The sequence below is a fragment of the Kryptolebias marmoratus genome, linkage group LG23 (assembly GCF_001649575.2).
Source record: "Kryptolebias marmoratus isolate JLee-2015 linkage group LG23, ASM164957v2, whole genome shotgun sequence".
Lineage (NCBI taxonomy): Eukaryota > Metazoa > Chordata > Actinopteri > Cyprinodontiformes > Rivulidae > Kryptolebias > Kryptolebias marmoratus.
The window spans coordinates 16017192-16037263 of NC_051452.1; the positions used below are offsets into that span (position 1 = coordinate 16017192).

At 38.1% G+C, this 20072-nt stretch overlaps 2 protein-coding genes across 2 annotated transcripts in view; one reads left to right on the forward strand and one right to left on the reverse strand.

The window, feature by feature from the left end:
- The first annotated feature begins 3295 nt into the window (after positions 1 to 3295).
- Positions 3296 to 20072, forward strand: part of tac1 (tachykinin precursor 1) — a 27059-nt gene continuing 10282 nt past the window's right edge. Inside the window, exons 1-5 of the mRNA XM_017426810.3 lie at positions 3296 to 3630; positions 4428 to 4530; positions 4623 to 4646; positions 6163 to 6219; positions 6291 to 6373. Of these exons, the coding sequence (XP_017282299.1) occupies positions 3505 to 3630; positions 4428 to 4530; positions 4623 to 4646; positions 6163 to 6219; positions 6291 to 6337 (357 nt within the window). The 5' untranslated portion in view covers positions 3296 to 3504 and the 3' untranslated portion in view covers positions 6338 to 6373. The remainder of the gene's footprint in view (positions 3631 to 4427; positions 4531 to 4622; positions 4647 to 6162; positions 6220 to 6290; positions 6374 to 20072) is intronic.
- The window catches only part of asns (asparagine synthetase), a 44242-nt gene continuing 38585 nt past the window's right edge, over positions 14416 to 20072 (reverse strand). The window contains exon 12 of the mRNA XM_017426818.3: positions 14416 to 15411. Coding sequence (XP_017282307.1) covers positions 15202 to 15411 — 210 coding nt within the window. The 3' untranslated portion in view covers positions 14416 to 15201. The remainder of the gene's footprint in view (positions 15412 to 20072) is intronic.

The window sequence follows — 20072 nt, forward strand, 5'->3', positions numbered from 1 at the left end:
GAGGGAAAATCCAGGTCCAGGCGTGAGGTCGTTACCGGTAGGTCAGAGTTCCGAAGCCAAAACCAGACAGGGAGAATCCAAAAGGCGAGGTCCAGATGAGCGAAGCAAGGTCGGTAACGGGAGATCAGAATCCAGAGCAGTATCAGGCAGGGAGCAGGCAAGAGACGATGGTCATGAAACAGGCAAGGGTCAAGATCAGGCATGAACAAGAGAAGTACGCTGGACATTTACTGGCGGTTAGGCTTTCAATAATCTGGCACTGTGATCTGGGAGCTGTGGGTATATATGGGTACAGGAACAGGTGAGACAGATGAAGCTGATTGCGTGGGCATGGTAACATGGGCGTGGCTTGGACTGTGGAGAGTTACGTGACTGTGGCAAGAGGTGTGGCAGGAACAGATGGAGCTGTGACAGGCACTGGGTAACTGTGGGCTGTGGGTATATATACTGAAGTAAACGGGTGAAGCGGATGACTGTGATTACGTGGGCATGACAACATGGGCGTGACTTGGAACTGGGAGTCTGTGGAAATTTACTTGGCTGTGGCATGACTAGAAGCAGGAGACATAGCAGGAACAGATGAAGCTGTGACAATAAATGCTAAATGGTAATGCAGTTCAAACTGCAGAATATAAACAAACTTTGATATCACTAAAATGATTTGATTGCTGAAATGAGGTTACACTTAGCTTATGATAAAACAAAGAACAGTTGTGTAAGGGGGTGAGGAAGGCTGAAGGTTCCAGGGCATCATGATATGATAAGCTGCTGCAGCTGATTGTGTGCAAAAAAAAACCTGGTCTTGGGTGCAATTTATAGTATAAAAAGAAGTGGAAGGGGGTATTACTTGAGACACAACTAGGAACGGGTTACTGTTTCTTCTTGTTGGTGAGTTGTTGTCTCCATTCAGCTGACTCTTTAAATAAATGTATGATTGGTAATCAAACCTCTGGTCTGGAACTCAGTTTGTGTGTCCGTCTTTTCTGCAACATCAAAGATCCAGTGAGAGAAACTAAGTGGTGAGTTAAGATTCCTTTGAAAGGAGTGAGTACTAAAAACGTGGTTTTCTCAACAGTAGCTACCAGCAACAAACAGTAATTAAAGTGGATCAGACTGGGGTTGGAGCTACAATATTTCAAGATTAACTAGTTATGTGAACCACTCTAGAAATAACTACTGTCCAGGAATAACACTGCAGCTGAACCAAAATGCTGCTGCATGTGTTCTCACTAAGACCAGAAAAATAGAGCACATCACCCTGGTTTTAAAGTCCCTACACTGGCTCCCTGTAGCGCAGAGAATAGACTTTAAAATACTTCTATTAGTTTAAAAATCGCTGAACGGTCTAGCACCACAATACATTAAAGACTTACTATCGATGTATCAACCCTCCAAAACACTCAGGTCTTCTGGTTCTAGTCTACTTTGTATCCCCAGAACCAGAACCAAACATGGAGAAGCAGCTTTCAGTTTCTATGCACCATCAATCTGGAACAAACTCCCGGAAAACTGCAAAACAGCCGTAACACTAAATTCCTTTAAATCAAGGCTGAAAAGTCACCTGTTTAGAGCTATGATAATAATATGATAATATTATGATGTTGACACACTTTTTGCAGCTTTAACTCTTCTGGGAAGGCTTTCCATGTCATGGATTTCAGTATTTTTGAGTTTATTTGCATTAGGTTCATTGTTTTGTGTTTCTGTAATTCTGTTTTATCTCTTGTTTGTTCTGCATTCTTTTAAGTTCTTGTGTAGTTTTATTTCCTGTGTCACTTTTCACTTGCCCTCAGCTATGTAATTCTCCGGTCTGCCTGCCATGCCTTGTCATCTCCCAGCTGTAACTCATTTTTCACTCACCCTCAGTTCTCTTTTCAATAATTCCTTGCTGGTTCATTCCTTTCCATCCGTTCATTGTTCCTGGTTTCCCATGTCTCTGTGTTTTTGTCCACACCACGTTTATGCTCCTTATGTTTTTGCTACTCATCTTTTGTAATAAGTTTTTATTTCATTTTGTTGCTGCCACATCAGCTCTTTGTTTTCTTTTGTTAATAAATTAGTTTTATTTTAGTCTGCCATGAGTCTGCGTATTGGGTTCGCCTCCCTCAATCCTAACATTCCACAAGGTTTACAAGTGTGTTTATGGGAATTTTTGACCATACTGGACCAGGGGTGGAAATTGGCACCCGCCACCGGCCAAATGCGGGTAAATATTTGAAGTGGCGTGTGAATTAGATCAACACACAAGCCACTGTAGCGGGTTGGCAAATGGAACAGAAAAGGTGTTATTTGTCCTCTTGACATATANGGACAAACATAAAAATGTTAATCTCAGACCAAGTTCCATACAAAAGAAAATAAATTATACATGTAACCATCACAAAACTTAGTTTAGGCTCTTACAGTACATTTATATGAACATTTAAATACATATACACAGAATAATTAATTCATGAGTTATTAAGCATGAACAAACATTGAGTATGTTAGTTTTGGAAGTAATTAACCTTTTTGGGTAAAGTATTAATAAATGTGTTAATTTATAGGATATTAAGTATGAATCATTCTTAATTAATAATGTTTTCAAGGTTAATTAATCATTTATTATTTATTAAATAAGGCTAAATAAATAGATAAGGTGTAGTTAATAAAAATGCTACCAAATTTGTTTTTGTTTTGTTTTTTTACAAGTATATCAGGGCTCTCAAGTTTTGATCTGAGCTTGGAGTGAGATTTTGAGCTGCTAGAAGTGGTTAGATGACGTCATCACCTAATTTGCATATTTGGTGATGTTGATTAGGCTGTAGGAGGGAGGAATATCAACGGTGGCAAGACAAAAAAAATGAGTAAAAAACACTCAAAATATGTTTAGAACTACAAATTAACTTTATGAAATAATTTTATAACTTTATTGCTTTGCCTGATCCCACACTACATAAATTAATTTCTTAGAATATCAAATTGAACCAAAACTCCACCAGCCGCCACTGAGTGTTATAATTGTAACTTCGCATTGCTGGCATTTGCTGATATGTATATATGTCCCTCATTGCCATCAGCAAATGTTGGCGTAAAGCAAGTGAGGCAGCAGAAATGTTCCAACAGGAACCGTCTTACAGAATGAATCAAGAGTTGGACCGCTCTCTTTGGTTCCTGGATTTCTGATTTTTAAAGCTCGTGACAAACTGAACGGACTTGTCAGGGTCACGCGGAATCAATGTGACGTTTATACTATGTAGTGACACGGTTACCAGGCAACGCATCTCCGGCTCCTATATAGGACTGTCCGCCTGCTTCTCCTGACAGCAGGACGCACGAGACCAGGCTGAGCGCGCGGACAGCTTTCAGCGTTCTGACGCACGCAAGCGCGCTATGGACTAAAGTGCTGGAGAGAAAGAGCAGAGCGCGTACACTCCAGATTCTGCTTGTGTCTCAGACTTGGTTTAATTCAATCTTCTTGTTTTTCTTTTGGACTGAGTTTAGGGGGAAAACGCTTGTGCAGTCATGAAGTTTGTGTTTCTGTCGGTTTTAATGACTCTTATCTCCATCACTCAAGTTTACTGTGATGAAAACGAGCCAAAGGAAGGAACCGAGTTCTGGACCAGCAGGAATCAGATCCAGGTCCCTGTGGTGAGATTTGATTCTTATTTACACTGTCTGAAACAAGTAGTAAGAATTTATTTAATCCTAGAACCAATACTTAATCATAGTCAAATCAAATTCAGAATAATATTTAAAATATAAGTAAACTGGGGTGGTTTTTGTGTTTCTCTAGTTAATGATATATATTGTGAAGCAGACTATTTTTATTTCACATAACTCCTTATTTTTATTCTGTTTTTGCAGATTTGTCAGTATTTGGAGAACAACAAATTGGTTAGACTTACAAATCCAAATAAATGCTTAAACACTGCTTAAACGCAGTAACTTTTGGCTTTATGTTTGCTCGGTTTATTCATTTTTTAAAATCACTTTTTTGGCACTGAATCCTGAAAACACCTCTTAGAGTCAGTTGTGTTGAAGCTCTTGAACAGAAACTAAAATTCTTTCAGAGCTCAGAAAGTGGAATCACGCAGCTGAATAAGAGTCTGGTCCTGTCTGACATTGTGAACTGGAGATAAGCCAAACTGCACATCCCTTCAGCATCACTGTAGGCTGGGGGGCATTCTGCAGCTCAATCAGCCTGTAATAAATCATTACAACTTAGTGCGGGCACCATTACTGGGCCCTTGCCTCACATCTCAGCAGACTAATGCATACTGAAAAATTATATCCTCAGATGGATCATTATGAAGAAGGCTTTTAGGAAATGAAAATGTTTTAGATGACCAATGGGTTGGTATGTAGCTTTTAGAAGTAAAGAGCTGTTTTCTTTGCAAAGCTTGTTTCCTGGTAAGTGACTCTTTACCTGAACATTACCTCTTTAGGATGACTGGCTCTCCAGTAATCCATTCAGAGAAATCCTGCTGAGGATGACAAGGAAGCCTCGGCCACATCAGTTCATTGGTCTAATGGGGAAACGTTCTATGGGTGAGAACTTAATGCTGTAAGCTGTGGTTCTTGTTCTGTTGATGTCTTGTTGTAATGATGATGTAAACACTTCTCACTTTGTCCTCCCACAGCAAACACACAGATCACCCGCAAAAGTGAGTTTCATTCTGTTGTTTGTCTTTGCTTTGCCTTAAACTCAGATATTATCTTTACTCAGTCTTGTTTCCATGCTGTCATCCACACTGAGTCACTCAAAGGAAATTATCCATATCATTATCCTTCCTTCAAAAAAAAAGCCTTAATCTGTAGCCATCTGTTGTAACAGTTTATGTAACCCACCTGTCTTTATATTTCATGCTTTTGCTGGGCATCAGCAAAAAGTGAACTCTCAGCAGGCTCAAATGTTTTTTCTAAAAACAAATGATACATCCAGAGAACAAGGCATCTGTGACTGCAGCAACAATTTTCTCTGCTCCTGTGAGGAAATTTAAAATAAACCCACTAAATCATCTAAATAATTAATAAGAGTACTAAAAATATTCAACTGTACTGACAGATAACACCATATGCATAAGAGAAAACTCTTTTAATTTGTATTTCAGATTGTATTAAAAGCAGCAGGTGTTTCATTGACTCTGGATGCTTTTAAACCGTTTTTTATTTGTGTACAGCAAGGATCGAGCTAAGTTCTGTGGCATTTCACATTTCGCCCACCGTATACCAAATGAAACAGCATCTTTATTTACACTGGTTTAGGCTAGAGTGGGCACTTTCACAAGGTTTAATTAACTGCAGCAGATTTTTCTGCTTCAGAGGTTTTTTCTTGATTTGAACATTACAACATGAAATTCTTTTGAACAAATAAATTGTGGGTTAGAAGGGAGCGTGGGGGTCCAGAGTAATTGACTGTGTGCCACAAAGAGACAGAAAAAAGCTAGGCAAAACAAGGTGAAGATGGGATTTTCCCTACGTTTTATGAGTCAGCCACTCAGTAATGCCACACAGCTAATTTATTCTTCTTTCTCAGACTCCAGTGTTTACGCATGATGAGGGACAGATCAATGTCCCAAGGACATGTGAGAGTTAAATTAGATTGTTTCTGCTGCTGATGGACAGATACTTTACTTAAAAGGATGTCCTCTACCAAAGATAGGGACTGAAATGGGAGTAAACAGCTTTGTTTCATTTCAGGCAGATTATATGGTCAGTTTAGATCCATTCTTCTTTTAGAAAAAAAAGTGTTCTCCTGACGTAGGTTTACACTATTTCCAATCCAATACAGCCCCTCCTCTTCTAATTACAGTATTATAATCCATTAGCGGGATTGACAGAGCACCCCCACCCCCACCCCCACCCGCTCAGCAACAGCAGCTCATCGGTCCCTGCACAGCAGATATGAGATGAAAACATAAATAGAAGTTCACATCCTAGAAATAAATATCATTCAGATTAAACACAAAGAGAGCTCCACTGAGCAAATATTTATTTCTCCTTATTTGGATTTCAAAAAAATAAAACTTTCTGAAAATACATTTTCTCAAGCAACAAAGAACTACTTCAAAAGTCATTTAAACACTTGCAAAATGAAATGGGAAACTGGATGAACATGCTGATGTCAGAACAAATGGGATTTTGGGATTAAAATCTCTGAAGATGTTTTTTTTTCCAAAGGGCATAAAGTCAACTCATTTGTTGGACTGATGGGGAAAAGGAGTCAGAAGGAGCCAGGTGAGTTTAAATCCTGCTCACAATTTCAGATGTTGTTATCTTTTCTAAAGCAGACAGTGTTTCTCTTACAGAATCGTATGAATGGAGCACAATACAGACCTATGAGAAGCGGCGCTGAGCAGCCATCGCCTGCCTGCTGTCGTTAACCTGAGGGGTACCCCACACTGCTTCTGTTTTCTTTAACATCTGTAGAGTTATTAGTTGAATAAAAGGATTGTTTCCATGTTTTTGTGATGTAGCAATGCTATACCAGTTCTTTTGTCCCTGCAGAAGGTGGAGCAAGGCGGGGGTGGTGGGGGACTGTCATGATCTACATTATAAGTGGTCTCTGTGAGAGTTTCCTGCCATCTGTCATGTCACAAATACTAAATGTGAGAGACTGAGAATGGGGGGAGGTCTCATTCTGTCTTGTTCTCCACCTGCATATAAGGAGAGGATCATTTAACACATTAAAATTATTTTCCTAACTGGATAAACATTAGCTGTGAATTCTTTCCTCTGCTTAAGTGGAAAAAGCCTAAAGAGTGTAGACAGGGTGCTCCCTGATGGTTATCAAAAGTACTGCAGTAACTTCAAACCCATCCAAAAGAGCACCTCATTTTAGGCCTAACAGATTCAGAACATAAAAAATAAACAGATAAAGAAAACAGAAAAAAGGATTTTGTGCAGGAGAAAACAAAACTCCAAAACTGAAAACAAAAGCAGCTAAATGATCTGTCAATAAGTTTTATTTTGTGAGGTCCTTCCTTCATTTATTATATTATGTAAAAGTTCTTCACCCAAACTGTGTAACATCACACTGGAAATGTTTATGTTCAGAAAAAAAGCTCAAACTCTAAACAGAATTTGAAACTACTGAGATAATTGAACCCAACTTGTTAAAATACACAATGTATCTATTAATTTTAAGTTACATAAATACTGAAAAAAAACAACTGCAGTATGGTTCAATCCCTGAATTTGTTTAGTTTGAGTCTGGAGAATTTAGCACCCAGCCTTGGTTGAAGGAGATGATCTCGAAGCTGCCAGTTTGAAATTCCTAAAAAGCAAGGAAGTTGGAACGCAGGGTTAGTTTACTATAAGCTAACACAGGGTTGACCGATCTTTGACTTCCCCTGAAGAAATTCTCCTGTAAATTTTCAGGCATTTTAATTATGAATTTGTTAAGACATATGTTTAGTTTTAGCAAACTATTTTTTTTGCTGTCCTAGTTTTTAAAATACTAAATTCAATCAAATTAAATTAAATTAAATTAAAATTCAATGTTGTGTTTTAATAATGCCAGTTTTATTGCCTAAACATAAGCACAGTGTTAATGCCTTTTTATAGCAAGTGTTAGCTGAGCTGGAGAAAAAGTTGTAATACAACTTACCCCACCTATAATGTAGACATATTATAGAAAATAATATTCCAATCATGGCAGGTGTTTTATAGACTCAGACGTCCAAAAATCAAGTTAATAAAAAAATAAAAATAATAATAATCTAATAAAGTAAGAAAAAAGTAAATGAATGAAATAATATTATTTTCAGTTCAATATATGTACACATATGGCCAAAATTGTTGGTACACCTTGTTTAAGGAAAAGAAAAAAACACAATGGTCACAAAAACAACTAGAATCTGACAAAAGTAATAATAAATAAAAATTCTATTAAAATTAACAAATGAAAGTCAGCCATTGCTTTTCAACCATACTTCAACAGAATTAAAAAAAATAAAACTCATGAAACAGGCCTGGACAGAAATGATAGTACCCCTGAACTTAATATTTTGTTGTACAACCTTTTGAGGCAATCACTGCAGTCAAACGATTCCTGTAACTGTCAGTGTGACTTCTTCACTTCTCAGCAGGTATTTTGGCCCACTCCTCATGAGCAAACTGTTCCAGCTGTCTTAAGTTTGAAGGGTTTCTTCTTCAGACGGCATGCTTCAGCTCCTTCCAAAGATGCTCAACTGGTCAGGGCTTATAGAAGGCCACTTCAGTACAATGTTTTCCTCTTAGCCATTTTTGGGTGTTTTTAGCTGTGTGTTTTGGGTCATTATCCTGTTGCAAGACCCATGACCTGAGACTGAGACCAAGCTTTCTGACACTGGTCAGCACATTTCTCTCTAGAATCCCTTAAGTCTTGAGATTTCATTGTACCCTGCACAGATTCAAGACACCTTGTGCCAGATGCAGCAAAGCAGCCCCAGAACATAACAGAGCCTCCTCCATGTTTCACAGTAGGGACAGTGTTCTTTTCTTGATATGCTTCATTTTTCCATCTGTGAACATAGAACTGATGTGCCTTGCTAAAAAGTTTCATTTCATTCATTCTCATTTTTCCATAGAACATTCTCCCAGAAGCTTTGTAGCATGTCACCATGTATTTTGGCAAATTCCAGTCTGGCTTTTTTATGATTTGTTTTCAACAATGGTGTCCTCCTTGGTTGTCTCCCATTAGGCCAACTTTGACTCAAACAACAACAGATGGTGCGATCTGACACTGATGTTCCTTGAGCTTGAAGTTCACCTTTAATCTTTTTAGAAGTTTTTTGGGGCTCTTTTGTTCTTTTGTATTATCCATCCTTTTGATTTGTCATCAATTTTCCTTCTGCAGCCACATTCAGGGAGATTGGCTACATTCCTATGGATCTTAAATTTCTGAATAATATGTGCAACTTTAGTCACAGGAACATGAAGCTGCTTGGAGATGATCTTATAACCTTTACCTTTAACATGCTTGTCTATAATTTCTTTCTAATCTCCTGAGACAACTCTTTCCTTTGCTTTCTCTTCTCCATGTGGATTGTGGTATACACCATGTCACCAAACAGCACAGTGAGTATCTGTAGCCCTATATACAGGTCTGATGATTGATTGCAAGATTGTAGACACCTGTGATGCAAATTAGTGGACACACCTTAATTTAACATGTCCCTTTGGTCACATTATTTTCAGGGGTACCATCATTTCTGTCCAAGCCTGTTTCATGAGGGGTTTTTTTAATAATCAAAATAAGGTTAGGAGAGAATAGATACTAACCATGTTAATAGTGATGTAAAAAATATGTATTTTGGGAACTAATAAAACAGAACTGAAGTGAGGTTTGCTGATAATATGTAATTGTAATATTTTCAAGCATTTTAAAACACCTGAGTAGTTTCTTCAATATTCGGAATTAGAAAAAAAAAAATAGTACTTTTTCCATTTAAAATTTCTACCAAAAAACATTTTATGGCTATATTTTCACTGATGTTAGCTTCAAAACACGTTTCAGTTCAGCTTTAATTCTTTTTTCAAAAGAATATATTTTCTTTCCACTGATTTGTTTTGCAGACATACTGTACCTGAAAGGAATACATGTATTTTGGCTTGAAATGTATTTTAGAGATTGGAATTTCAAAGAAATATGTAAGTGTATCAATCTGCAATTACTGCATGATCCAACCAAGTGCAGTTCATCAGGGTTTCTGAACTGAAGGCTTTTCATTAGCTGTTGGAGTGTCTGGAATTGTTCTGGCAGGTTGGAGTCTGCAGTTATTGGTGGAAATAACAATTTTTTATCACTCAGTGTGAGATTTTTTAAGGTTCTTTTGTATTGGGATTATTGTTTTGTGTTTCCATAGTTCTGTGTTTTTTCTTGTTTTCCCCATGTTTAGTTTCATGTTGTAAGTCTTTGTATAATTTTTGCTTCCTGTGCCCTTTGTGTTCCTGTCATTATTCACCTGTCCTCAGTTCAGTACCTGTCAGCCTGCCTCAACCACCCACACCTGTGCCTTATTTCTAACAAGTCACCTGTGTTCACTTACACATCAGCCTCTGGCTTTAAAACCACTTCATCTTCTTCACTTCCCCACTGGCATTGTTGTTCACATGTGCGGTCCAGTTTCCCTTGTGTCTCGCCCATTGTGTTCCCTGCAAGGCTGGATTTTGTAAGTTTTGTTGTTTTGTTTTTTTTAGTTTTTTTGCTGCCACATCAGCATTTACTTTTTTGTTTCTTTTAATAAAAATAATAAATTACTTTTTCTTTGGAGCTCCTCATGTGTCTGCATTTTGAGTCTAAACCATCCAACCACCCAACCTGATACTTGGAATCTTCCAGACACTGGTGGCTCTAATCTCCCCATTATTACACTGGCAGGTAGTTTTCACCACGGCTTCCTTTTTTGAAACATATCATCCCTGTTTGCCTGTCCATGTGCTTTGATAAGAAGTTCTATTCCTTCAGAAGTTACTGTTTTGTTTCATTCTCTTTAATAGTATGAAGACTTGAGTGGAACATCTTGACAGCCACAGTCTTTATTTTCACTGGAGTCCCAAACATCCTTTGAAGTTATTTTGAATCCACCATGAGCTTTGTTGTCCCTGCATTTTAAAATATGTCCTTTCCTTTGGAAGAATGTTCTGGAGTGCTGGAGGTTCTGCTTATTCTGGCAGACAAGCAGGAAGAGATACAATACCCAGGGTACGGAGACCACAAGTGTTCAGTTTGGTTATATTGTGATTGCCCAGCTGGCATGCATGCAGACAAGACCATGTCAAAGTTGCCCTTTTTCCACAGCTTTCCCAAAAAGAATGAATTTATGTTGGACTTAGGATTCCAGTCAGATCCACCATCAGTGATCAAGGCCAGGTCAGGCTTGTTTAGACTTGGATTTTCCTCTAGAACTTTTTAATGTCACTGGCATGATAAGCTATTGTGGTTGAGGTGTTTTTTACACTCCTGTTGAACACCTAGAGTGGTTCTGTAGAGGGAGTGTCAACAGTATCTGTTTCATGTTTATCCTTGACTATAGCTAATGTATCTTTTGATTGAAGCAAAAGGTAGCCAACAGACTCGATGAGATATCTTGGCACAGGATAGTTGTGAGCATTGAAGTGTGGGCTGTCTTCTGTTGGAAAAATTCCTTAACTGATGATACCAAGTAACAGTCTGTCCTCCCATATGTACCTTTGTCTTGCTATAACATGAAAATGCCAGACATTACTGGGTGTACAGAAATGAATGTTTCCCACCAAGGCAAAAAATTCAAGTGCAATTGGATTTTCTTTCTTACGTCACATACCTCAGTAACTACTCAAATAGTCAATGCATCTTTATGTCTGGTGGCACCATCTGTATTAGAATGAGCAGGCTGCATGAGATGATAAATCTTTGTTTTTGAAATTCAATCTAACCCATCAACAGTTTCAATAACATGAGAACAAATGTTTTTCAGAGTTACACCACAGGATATAGCTGTTCCACTCCATCTGATGTGTGTTGCAAAACCATGAAGGAGCACATAGTCCAGGATAAATGGTAAATGAATTGTACTTATATAGTGCCTTTCTAGCCAATCAGGCTACTCAAAGTGCTTTACAACATGAACTGTGCCCTCATTTACCCATCCATACACACATCATACAGCACTGAATCTCTAGAAAGCTAATCTGAATCAACAATTCTATGAAGACTAACCAGTGCTTTAAACTCTATTCATACACAGATGGGGCACACATTAGATGACATCTAATTTCTATGGAAAGTTTTCCTGAAGAGGTTTAGGTTCAGTTTTCTGGTAGAAAGATATGCCCTCATTGTTAGTATTTATAGGTCTAGAGCTAGGAATGGATTCCTCCACTTTTTGGGGTAAATCAAGAGTAAGCATCTCATGGATGAGATTGGGGTTGAAGACTAGTTCAGTGTAATCAGTTAGAACCCTATGTGTCCCCATTATCAGTCAATTCATACTCTTGAGCAAGGAGAAAACCAAGAATGCCAACCAGACCTGAACGATGGCAAGAATCTTTGAAAACTGGAAATCCCTGCAACTAAACTAAAGACAAAGACAAAAACACTGTTCACTCTCAGATTCCAGGTCTGATAGTCTCAATCAGCACAGGAGAATCTAAGTGCATTGCCACAGATCAGTTTATACTGATATTGAAATTTGCGGGTTCTCAGATTGAAAAGCAGGCGCACCAACACATGCTTTCAACCTGTCATTGCATGTTCTAATGCTGATTTCACCTCAAATAAACCTGGCAATAATTTGTGCAATTTGTTCAGTTGTTCTTGACACAATTTCAGTTGAACAGCAAGGTTCCCAATTACCTCTTTTACACAGCTAACTTCATCAAGCCCTTTTGCAAGTCTTTTTTTAACTGTGAGTCATCTTTGAGATAATCCTTCTCTACATAAGACTCCTTATTACGGGGTCTAAATTAGGGAACTGAAAAGCCAGTGGATCTCTTGTGCCAGTCCCAAGCTACTGTTCATCAAAGACCACGAGGAGGGAAACGTGCCAGGAGACAGACGGAGAAGAGGAAAGTCAAGAATGTAGGACTGAGGGTAGCCACTCTAAACATAGGGACAATGACAGGCAAAGGTAGAGAGCTGCCTGACATGATGCAGAGGAGAAAGGTAGATGTAATATGTCTACAAGAGACAAGGTGGAAGGGCAGTAAGGCTCACAGCATGGCAAAAGGGTTTAAAGCTGAACTAAAACATGTTTTGAAGCCAACATAAGTCGAAATAAAGCCATAAAATATGTTTTTTGTAGAAATTTCAAATAAAAAAAATTTTCAACTTTTTTTTTTTGTAATTCTGAATATTGAAAAAAACACTGGGATGTTTTCGGCTTTTTCCGTGACCACCTTGAATTGTGATGTCTGCTGAGTTGCTGAGGTTCAGCCATTCATCAGTGAGTGGATGAATACCGGTACAACATAGTTCAGTTTGTTGAAATTAATTGTTCGAACTGGCCAGAAAATAACACTGGAGTTCCATTTTTTTAGCTTCCCAAAAGATAAAACCTTACCTCAGATTTGGATCCATAAGCTCCGATGTGGGAATCAGAACTCTGGTTCTGATCACTTCAAGGCCGACTTACAGGTCAACAGCCTGAGATCAGTTTGTGATTCAGAGCAGTTTGTTATTGTAGAAAAAATATAGACAATCCATGTGTGATTAAACAAATGTCATAGTCTGAAAAATCTATTGATTAGTTTACTCTGGTGTGAGTTCATAAATGCTACTCTGAAGCATACTTACATTGTTTACAAGTTAGCATCTGGTTAGCATCAGTTTAGTTTCGAGTTAGCAACGTTAGCTCTCTCCTGCTGTCTTTATGTTGATTTGCAGTGTTGTGTACTGATGTCATAACAGTGATCTGGGGGTAATCGATTCTCACCGTTCCACATTCCCAACTCGGTCGTTATGCGCGTTGTTTTGTCAGCCGTGACGGTCCTGGTGATCATCAGAATCTAAATCTGAAGAGTTAAAATCTGATTCTTGAGATCCAGCCATTGGTTCAGGTTCATACTATAATATTCATTACTCCGGTGAAGTCTTCCAGCATTTCTTCATGTTCAAAAAAGGCTTCTTATTCCATTTCCACTAGTAAACAACTGGATAGTAGTGGCGTTCTTGGGGCACAGTTCTCGTCATGAACCCAGGACAGAACTCCGCCCCACAAATCGCCCACTTTGAAGATTATTGACCTAAACGCTAAAAACAGTTAGTTTAACTTTTAAGTCAGATAAATGTTGTGTGGATATGTTTGACTAAATAACATAGATGACATGTCATGTTTTTTGAGATTTCATTTCAGTTCAGCTTTAAGCTGTTTTACTATGGTGTGGATAGGAAGAAAAAATGGAGTAGGGGTGGTCCTGAAGGAGGAGTTAGCAAGGAATGTAGTTGAGCTGAAAAGAGTGTAAGATAGGGTGTCTGACGGTAGATCAATGTCAGACACCCTACCTTCTCTTGTACATTACATCCAACCTGTGGAGCATAACCAGTGACAACATTGACCAGGTCACAGAAAAAATAACAACAAATCCTTAACGAGGTGGTTATTAACCTTTTTGCAAAGTCGTTGGAGTGACCTTCTCTTTAAATAAGGTATGCCTCATTTAAAAATATATATATATTGCACTTTCCAACATTGCATGTCTTGTATGATTTGATTTTATTAGTGTGATTAATAATTGCATTATGGAGTGTGGTGCAGTGTTATGCAAAGCTGTTTGACTGGGAAAAAATCATCTGAAATAATTATAGTTGAAACATTTAATGCAGGGGAATGAAGTATTGGACAACAGACAGAGGCTCTGTGTAAGCTTGGTTTTTGGTGGTGGTTTGTTTTAAGGCTGCCTTAATGCTGAAAAAAAGACACGTCAGTTTATAGCAGGTTTTTTTTTATTTCAAATTGGGTGCCTCTGTTGTTGGAATCCAATTTGCAACATTTTATTATATATCTGTTAGCACACACTGCAAATATCACAAGCCACCACTGCTGATCAGAGATTCTCACTGCTCACTCCCCCAATCCTCAATTGTCCTTATAATTTGTTGCAAAACATTTTCATTTGTATTGCTGTAAGAAACATAAAAGGAATAAAGCTGACTTTTTAATTTTAGTTTATTATTAAGAAAGCAAAAGCTATAACACTGTCATTGGTTTTCCTCAACACATTTCTTTGTTTTTGCCTTTATTTTACTGTTGCCAATAAACAATTAGGTATGTGATTTTTTTTTTATGCTTTGGGATAAACATCAGCAAAAACAGAGTTGGACTTTTTAACAACAAGAAGGGACCAAATGTTGCAAAGTCATTTTTCCCACGCCAATAAAGTTCAAGATGGGATTTTCTGTTTGTTTTGCACAAAAAGCTGAGACTTTCATAGAATTTTTAAAAATTACAAAATTAAACTGTAGTTCTAAAATATAAAACTGTAAGACAAATACATCAACCTACTGCTTTCAAACAGTTAAAAGATTTGTCTTGCTGTTGACAAAAATAATTTTTGCATTTTTATTGAATAAAAATAATCCCTAAAATCCAGCTATTACACTGATAGAGGCCATCACAGCCTAACATCATGACACAATATCGGTTTAAGTTGCTCTAAATACAGATGGTTTTCAAAGTAAAAAACTAAAGCTCTAATTTACTGAAAATCAGCAGCAGTCCTGCCTAAACGGGACTGTGACATAGAAGCTTCAGACCATCACTGGTCTTTGTTTAATTTGTAGAAGGATAGAGTCCGTGCTGACGGGTCAGTGGTGCTGACCCAATGTGGCATCCAGTAGTGGGACAACCACTCTGCTCGACCCGGGTAATGCTCCTCAAACTCCTCGCGGAAGTAGTACGCCTCTTTGGTGCTAGGGGGGTTGTGGGGGAAGGTTTTAAGAGCCTTCTCCATCTGGTCATCATTCACCTGCGACAGAACAGGACAAAATAACAACAACAGGACCAGGCTTTGGTCCCCACGAGGAGAAATTTTGTTTTTGGGTTAGGGGTTAGGTTTAGAACTAAGGTATGAATTGAGTTTAGGTTTGGTTTAGGGTTAGGTATGTACTGGTAATGGATAGGGTTAGGGTAAGGGTCAGGGTTAGGCTGTAGTTAGGGTATAGAAATGAATGGAAGTCAATGGAAAGTCCCTGCAAAGATAGAGAGACATAACATATGTGTGTGTGTGTGTGTGTGTGTGTGTGTGTGTGTGTGTGTGTGTGTGTGTGNGATATGCATCTTTTAATGGTTTAAAATAAAAAATAAAATAAGAAAAATCTAGTTATTTCCATGCAGTGTCCAGAAAGAGGTGTTGTTCAGCTTGTAGGGCACCACAACTGCTTCCACCCACCTCGATCATCATCATCATCATATGAAATAACTTTTTGTCACAACAAAAAATAGTGGCTGGTAAAATATTTTGTCCACCAGCCATAATATTTAATTTCCACCCCCGTACTGGACTTTTTGCACAGGTGGCATCATATCACATTACCACACTGGAATTCACTGAACTCCTTAAAGTAACCCATCCTTTCACAAATGTTTGTAGAAGCATTCTGCATGCCTAGTTGCTTGATTGTATACACCTGCGGCCATGGAAGTAATTGGAACACTTACATTCAATGATTTGGACTGAGTGAGTGAATACTTTTGGCAATAAAGTGTTAGTGGTAAATGGACTGTCCTTATATACCTTATATTCTAGCCAACCAGGCCACTCAAAGCACCTGTATTTGTTACATACAGTGTTGACCGATTCTGGGACTTTTCCTCCTGCGTGTTTACACAAAGTGTTCATTTCCTGGTTGGATGTTGATTGGAGCAGATGGCAGCAGCCAGGTCTACTAATGAAATACAGACTGAGTTTATAGTAAAATGATTTTTCACAGTTAGCAAGTGGAAATGTTACCTTCAGGTTATGAGGATGTTGATCAACTGTAAAAGTTTATTACTTTAAAACGGAAATTACTGTTCTTGTCAGTTATGTATTTTTCATTCACAGGACCATTATGACAACATTAGAACATAGAATTAACATCCACAGACGGTGAAAGTATCACCTGATGAATGTAACTCTAAGCTCCATTTACACTGGAGTATGTGACTCTTTTGTTAATGCACCTATATATGAACAAAATTACAAATGTTTCATTTTTTCAACATTTTTTTTTACCAATATGGCCTAATATCAATTTCACTTATAAATTGTGTTGTAATTATCAGCCTTATGAAAATGACAGCATTCTAAATCCTGAATTGAATGCAACAGAGTTAAAGCAAAACTTAGACAACCCATCATCTTGTTGTTTTAGGCCAACAATGTCAAATGCTTTCCTAATTTTCCACAGATTGTGTTTCTTTAACATTGAAATTCAGATCTTGAAACATAAAAATACAGTTAAAAAACACAGTGATTGAGGCACAATTTAAATTAAGCTTGTATTACATCTTAATTTTGGTAATGTACACATATTATTTGAGATTAGTTCAGGCAGGGACGTGCGTTCAGGAGAGGCAGGGGAGGCAGACTTTCTCATGACAAAAAAAAAAATGATAACATAAAATGAATATTGATATTTGTCCACAGATCTTTATGTATGATTCATTTTCGAACATTTTTATAGTCAAAATCGCTGAAATTGCATATTTCCTGTTCAAATACAAGGGTGAAACGCAAGGTGCGGCAACAACGAGCCAAGCCTCAACTCTGAATGCGCAATCCATCACAAACTGCAATTGGCTCGTACCTGTTGCTGTATCATTGCATGTCGCCAATATAATGGTTTTTATACCCTGATTTTCCACAGTCTGGCTAATTTACGTTTAATGTTAGTTAGTTACATATTTAGTTTTGCTGATGGGACATAAAACCGTGGTGAAAAGGCACAGGGTGAGGCAGGGCAGTACTCTGCTGCACTGAAGGGGGGCGTACATGAGCCAATGGGTGCTTGTTGCTGCTGTCCTTTTACGCAGAGGCGAGTGAGTGAGAGTCACGTGCACTGCCACGAGCCGTTAATTTTTGTGTTTTGCTTCATCGGACTGCCAAAATGGTAATTGTAACATTTTTTCTTATCTTATCTTTAATACGTACGAGAGAGAGAGAGAGAGAGAGAGAGAGAGAGAGAGTGAAGAACGCTGATGAGATATGAAATAACCAGTAGCCAACTGAATAAGCTACCCTTTTGGGTTTATATATTTGTAAATCTGACTCTAAAGGAGTTAGTGCCTCACCAACCATGAACCTCACTGCACGTCACTGAGTTCAAGTAATATCCAGCTGCCTCCTATGATCTTGACCATAACTTAATGTATGAGGTAAAGAGTCTGTCAGAATTTGTAATGCAATTCTGTCAGAATTTTGTGTGCATATTAGTCAACAGTTGTGCATAACTAAAATTTGTAAACTTTTGAACAAGGTAAATCACACACAAAACTTGTGTTGTATATTTTCTCTTTAATAATACAGTTTAAAAAGTTACAACTTTATCAAGTTACAAGTACAAATTTCAAGTTTACAGATGTGCGTGTCATGTGCAGCTCTGCTGGTTAAATGTTTCTACCATTGTATATCTGGTTTTGTGTTCTTTTTTTAACTTCCTGTTTTATTTTGTGTCTTAATTTCCTGTCTCGTTTTGGACAACTTCACTTCCTGAGATTTTCTCCTTTAATCAACCTCTGCCACACCCTAATGTTATTCACCTGTGTCACGTTGCCTTTGTTTGTCTATTTATACCTCACCCCTTGCAGCTTTCATTGTCCATTGTGTCAAGTTTTCCGGTCTTTATTCTATTTTGTCTTCCAGTGATTGTAGGCCCAGCTTGTATTTTGGACATGTCTCTGTTTTTGAAAACCTCAGCTTGGATCACCACTTTGTGTACCAACTCTTGACTGTATTAAAGGATCATTGATTTTACGTCACTGTGTTGAGTCTTGCATTTGAGTCCTTTTCCCTTGTGCTGAATGACAATGGGTTTTTTCTTTATGAATACAAAATACTATGACTTTGTGAATACAATTTTTTTTCTTTTTGTATCTAAATATTTTTTCTTAGTGAATACAAATTTTTTCTTTGAGAATACAAATTTATAAAAGTGATCTGATGTCACAGGGTCACAGGCTGGTTAATGGAGCACAGAATACATAGATTTGCAATGTGCATGCGGTGTAAATGCTTTTTTCAACAGCGTCAAGCAAGTACATATTCTTGTATATAGGTTTTTGGCACCAAGATCACAGACATACATATGTAGACGTCTCATTACACGCTAGAGTGCATCCTGCGTCACCACCATATTGGATGGGTCTCTCCTCACTCTAAGAGCCAACAGGAGTAACCGCAGAGTGAGCAGCTATGACCATATTATGTGCGGACTACGGTAGCAATAACCAGTACAGTATTGAAAACAGATCACGTGGGATTATCTCTCACAAGTAAGATTGAACAATAATTTTGGTTATTTGACCATTTATGTCATCATAGCTAACGTTATTTGGCGATCAACGAAATGCTAACAGGAGGAATTGGTGCCTACTCTCTCATTAGCTCTTCCTGTTTTTTTTTCTTCACATTTAGAAGGTTTCTCAGTAACACAGATTTAAAAAGGCAACGAGAAGTTGCAGTAAGAAGGGAGGGTATTGTTGCTACAGAGTCATCCAAGCTCTGTAGGGAACATTTCAAGCCAGAGGACTTCAACAGGACCAGCTTAGAGATGCTGTGACCCCATCTCTCTTCAACTTCTCATCCCATCTCCAAAGAGGTGTTTTTTATTACTGTAAATGCTAAAAGAAATGTCTATGATTCATATGAAACACCAAAATTAATATCACATTTTGCTAAATCTGTTTTTAGTTCTTTCTGCATGTTTAGGAATTAGTGATGTATTGTGTATTACAATACACTGTAGGATACTGAAATCTTTTCAAGTTGTTTTTAAGTATTATGTGTCTTATATTTTACCCTGTAGCACAAGGAACACAAAAACCTGAAGAAAAGCTGCAGAGAGCATTCCAGGAGACTTTTTTCAGCATCTCCCTGAAAGTAAACTTCAGCTCTCCAGCCCCAGTTACAAGCAGGGCAGTGTAAGACCTGGAATGACGAGGGGGGTGTCATTTATAAAAGATTGCATAGGATTCAAACTAAAAGTGTATGTACACCCAAAAAGCAAAAATGGCGTATGCCCCCAAAAGTTCTGATTTATAAAACCATGCGCGCACACACCAGCAAGCAGTTTCCCTTTATAAATCACAGCTGTACGTAAAAGTTTGCGCACAAGGTCCCGCTTCAGGTTCTGCCCTCCACACGCCCACATTAAACCATAAATGGTCAATGCAAAGCACCTCATGAATGTGAAGGTGTATTTAACTGAGCCAGCTGATCAATGGTATTTCATGGTGTGGGTGAAAAGCCAGGTATGTCGCACACCGAAATGACAGTCTGAGTCGTTGGATTCCAGCCAATACACGGGGGATTTTATTGACACATTTACTCTTGATCAGCTTGCCCCAAAATCCCAAAGTATCTTTGAGAAAGGGCGTATTTATACAGAAATCAATGCATGATGACTATGCATACTTCTGACCATTTAC